The sequence below is a fragment of the Miscanthus floridulus genome, chromosome 12 (genome assembly GCF_019320115.1).
Source record: "Miscanthus floridulus cultivar M001 chromosome 12, ASM1932011v1, whole genome shotgun sequence".
Taxonomy (NCBI): Eukaryota; Viridiplantae; Streptophyta; class Magnoliopsida; order Poales; family Poaceae; genus Miscanthus; species Miscanthus floridulus.
In genome coordinates this window covers 37,593,951-37,598,422 of record NC_089591.1, presented here as the reverse complement: position 1 = coordinate 37,598,422, position 4,472 = coordinate 37,593,951, and the positions used below count along the sequence as shown (strand labels likewise).

Sequence of the window (4,472 nt, the reverse complement as noted above, 5' to 3'; positions counted from 1 at the left end):
CGGTTCAAGAGTTCCTCTCGTGGCCTGGCCCCACAGAGGCCACGTGCTCACATGCTTCCCCCGCCCCGCTCACACTACACTCAGGGGGCTGTGACCGCTCCGAGCTGTGGAGGTGGTACCTACACCACCAACTACCACCGCCCCGCTCAGAGCCATCCTGCTCCGAGTCACCCCACTCAGGGAGCTGGCATGTGGAGGACCGCTACACCCACCCCCATAGGTAGCGCGCCCTTCACTTGCTTCGGTTGTGGCCAGCCTGGTCACAAGATCGCCGAGTGCCCCATCAAGAATGGCACACCGCCTGCTCCGGCCTAGGCGAGATAGGCTACTACACCTGCTGCTCCGTGCAAGAACGTTGCAGGGGCTGTCCATAGTCGTCTCAACCACATGACCGTGGAGGATGCCCAAGACGCTCCCGACATGGTGTACGGTATGTTTTTGGTGCATGGAGTTATAGCTTCGGTTTTATTCGACTCTAGAGCTACTTGTTCATACATTTCCACCAAATTTGCATGGGAGCATAGCTTACCTATGACCCCCCGCAAGGAGCCCATCGACACCAGTTCACCTTTGGGTCACATTATATGCACCAAGAGATGTCAGGGAGTGAGTATCACCATTGAGGGCTACCCTTTTCTAGCCGATCTCACCTTACTTCCATCTAAGGGACTAGATGTCATACTAGGAATGGATTGGTTGACACATCACAAAGGAGTGATATCTTGTTCACCACGGTACGTGGAGATCACACACCCGAGTGGTCACATAATCCGCTGTAAGCCTAATCAGGGAAAGACAGTCGCTATGTTGTGTGCCTTAGAGGCCAAGATAGTCGAGGAGGTAACCGTTGTGAATGAGTACCCTGACATGTTTCTTGAGGAGTTGCCAGGCATGCCACCTGATCGGGATGTAGAGTTTGTGATTGACCTTCTACCAGGTATCGGGCCTATTGCTAAAAGACCCTACCGCATGTCAGTCGATGAGCTAGAGGAGCTAAAGAAACAGCTCAAGGAGTTGTTAGACAAGGGGTACATCAGACCTAGTGCTTCACCCTAGGGTTCCCCTATTCTATTCATGACAAAGAAGGATGGATCCATGAGGATGTGCATTGACTATCGGAACTTGAATGCCGTGACAGTCAAGAACAAGTATCCTCTGCCTAGGATCGATGACCTCCTAGATTAGCTGAAAGATGCCAAGTACTTTTTCAAGATTGATCTTAGGTCTGGGTATCATCAGATGAAAATTAGACCCGAGGACATTCCTAAGATGGCTTTCGTCACCAGATACGGGCAATACGAGTTCACAGTGGTGTCCTTCAGACTCACTAATGCCCTGGCCTATTTCATGAACATGATGAATAAGGTATTCATGGACAAGCTGGACAAGTTCATGGTGGTGTTCATTGATGACATCCTTATCTATTCCTCCACCACCGAAGAGCATGAACAACACTTGAGAGTGGTTCAGGAGAAGTTGAGGCAGAATCAGCTATATGCCAAGTTTAGCAAGTGTGACTTCTGGCTCGAAAAAGTCGCCTTTCTTGGTCATGTTCTCACTGCTGAGGGAGTCGCTGTAGATCCCGCAAAGATTGAAGCTGTGAAGGGGTGGGAACAACCCCGCAATGTGACCGATATCCATAGCTTTCTCGGATTGGCTAGGTACTATCAAAGGTTCATCGAGAACTTCTCAAAGATAGCCACGCCCATGAACAACCTACTAAAGAAGACTAATGAGTTTGAATGGATGCCCGAGTGCGAGCACAGCTTCCAGACTCTGAAGCAGAAGCTTACCACCACTCCTGTTCTTGCCTTGCCCGATATCCAGAAAGACTTTGTAGTCTATTGTGATGCATCCAGATAGGGACTGGGTTGTGTTTTTATGCAGTGTGGAAGAGTAATTGCCTATGCGTCCTGACAGTTGAAGGACCATGAGCAATGCTACCCGACCCACGACCATGAGCTTGCCGCTATTGTGCATGCCCTAAAGATCTGGAGGCACTACTTGATCAGAAATAAGTGTGATATCTACACCGATCACAAGAGCCTGAAGTACTTCTTCACATAAGAGGATCTAAACATGAGACAACGCAGATGGCTAGAGCTTATAAAAGATTACGACCTGGAGATTCACTATCATCCAGGAAAAACTAATGTAGTCGCTGATGCCTTGAGCCGAAAGAGTTATTGTCACAATCTATCCACGGAAGCTGTACCAACCGAGCTGTGTTAGGAAATGGGTGATCTTCATCTTGAGATTCTACCCAAGGGTATGCTAAATGAGCTTCGAGTGCAATACAACCTCAAGGATCGGATCCACAACGCGCAGCTAGAGTGTCTGGAAATCTGGGAGATCCGAGAACTCATGAAGAGGGGCAAGTGCCCCGAGTTCAGGGAAGATGTGCAAGGAGTGTACTAGTACAAGGATAGAATCTGTGTACCATCTGATCTCGCCTTGCGACAAGAAATCTTGGAAGAGGGTCATGACTCTAAGTATTGTATCCACCCGGGGAGCACCAAAATGTATGCCGATATGAAGAAACAGTTCTGGTGGAAAAACATGAAGGCAGATATCGCTGGACATGTCACGCGATGCGACATCTGCAATAGAGTCAAAGCTGAGCATCAGAGACCAGCCGGGCTGCTTAAACCCTTGGACGTCCTGGTGTGGAAATGGGAGAGCATATCCATGGACTTTATAGTGGGTTTACCTCGAACCCCTAAAGTCCATGACTCAATTTGGGTGATTGTTGACCGACTGACCAAGGTAGCTCACTTCATAGCTGTGAGGATTGACTATAGAGTTGATAAGCTAGCAGATCTGTACATTGAGCACATTCTCAGACTCCACGGAGCCCCCACTAGCATAGTGTCTGATCGTGGCACGCAATACGTGTCCAAGTTCTGGAAGAGTCTCCACAAGGCCATAGGGATGCGACTAGATTACAGCACCGCGTACCACCCACAGATAGATGGTCAGACAAAGAGGGTTAATTAGATTTTGGAGGACATGCTCCGAGCTTGTGTATTGAAGTATGGGTCGGATTGGCAGAAAAGCTTGTCCCACGCAGAGTTCTCATACAACAACAGCTACCAGGCTAGTCTCAAGATGTCACCGTTTGAGGCATTGTATGGCAAAAAGTGTAGAACCCCTCTGATGTGGTCAGAGGTAGGAGAGAGATCATTCTTTGGCCCCACGAAGATCAAAGAAGCCGAAGAAGGAGTCGCCCAAGTGCGAGAGAACCTGAGGATTGCCCAAAGCCGATAGAAAAGCTACATAGATAACCGTCGGAGAGACCTCGAGTTCTAGGTCGGGGACTATGTTTATCTCAAAGTCTCCCCACTCTGGGGCACTGTCAGATTTCATGTGAAAGGGAAATTGGCCCCCAGGTACGTGGGACCTTACAGAATTTGTCAGAGGATCGGCAAGTTGGCATACAAGGTAGAGTTGCCCAAGGAGTTGACAGGAGTACACCCAGTGTTTCACGTGTCCCAGCTACGCAAGTGCTTGCAGTTGCCAGAGCAAGAGGTGCATACAGATGCACTAGATATTCAGGACACCCTAGAGTACAAAGAACACCCGATCCGGATACTAGACAAAGCCGAGAAAGAGACTAGAAGCACCATGATACCCATGTGCAAGGTCCAGTGGAGCAACCACACTGAACGGGAAGCTACATGGGAGAAGGAGTCCAAACTCTAGATGCTTTACCCCTACCTATTCGAAAGGTATGTAACACCTTAAATCTCGGGACGAGATTTCTGTGAGGGGGAAGGACTGTAACAACCCAGAAATTTCCTGAAAACAAAAAGAATAAAAATCACAACTATAAAATTTTTTTAGAAATAGCCAATGGTTGGTGACTGTCTTGTAGGAAAACTACCCTAGTTGTATAAGTAGCACCTATTGTAGATGTTTATATCCTTGTAATTAATTAAATTTGCATGAGTTGCTTCTTATGTTATTTGGTATTGATTAATAAAAGCAACAACCTTTATTTAAATATCTAAATAAATGTGTGGGTGATGCTGCCAACCCTTGGTGGAACCCTAAATGACCTCTAGAGGACCCCACTAGGGCATACATGAGTAGGCAACACATGTGTATGCAAGTAGGAACTATGGAGTAGCTAGAAAAATGAAGAGATAACAAGGAAGAGCTAATTCAACTAGACTAAAATAGAGAAACCCTTTTTGGCCCAGAAATACAAGCCAGCCTGGCTTCACAGGCCGCGCATAGGCTCTAGCCCATCAGGCCATGCACTAGCAACCGCAGGTTGGCCCAACCCCTGCCCCAAATGGCCCAGCCAACCAGCAGCCTCATTCCCACCGTGATAGGCCACGGATCTGGCGTGGCCCGACAACGCCAAGCGGCCCAGCTGGGAGCTGCTCTCCCCTCTCGCTCGGTCACTGCTAGCTGGGACCCCATCATCATCATCTTCCTCGTGCCTCTCCTCCTTTTCACGCCCGAGT

At 48.5% G+C, this 4,472-nt stretch overlaps 1 protein-coding gene across 1 annotated transcript; it reads left to right on the top strand.

Annotated features, from left to right (window-relative positions):
- Window positions 1-1,269: 1,269 nt before the first annotated feature.
- LOC136495717 (uncharacterized mitochondrial protein AtMg00860-like) lies at window positions 1,270-1,863 on the top strand. The gene has a single exon (XM_066491573.1). It carries the CDS (start codon window positions 1,270-1,272, stop codon window positions 1,861-1,863), a length of 594 nt encoding a protein of 197 aa, XP_066347670.1.
- The last annotated feature ends 2,609 nt before the right edge of the window (window positions 1,864-4,472 follow it).

Coding starts and splice junctions, on each gene's coding strand:
- LOC136495717 (XM_066491573.1), top strand. CDS start 1,270: ATGGCTTTCGTCACCAGATACGGGCAATACGAGTTCACAGTGGTGTCC.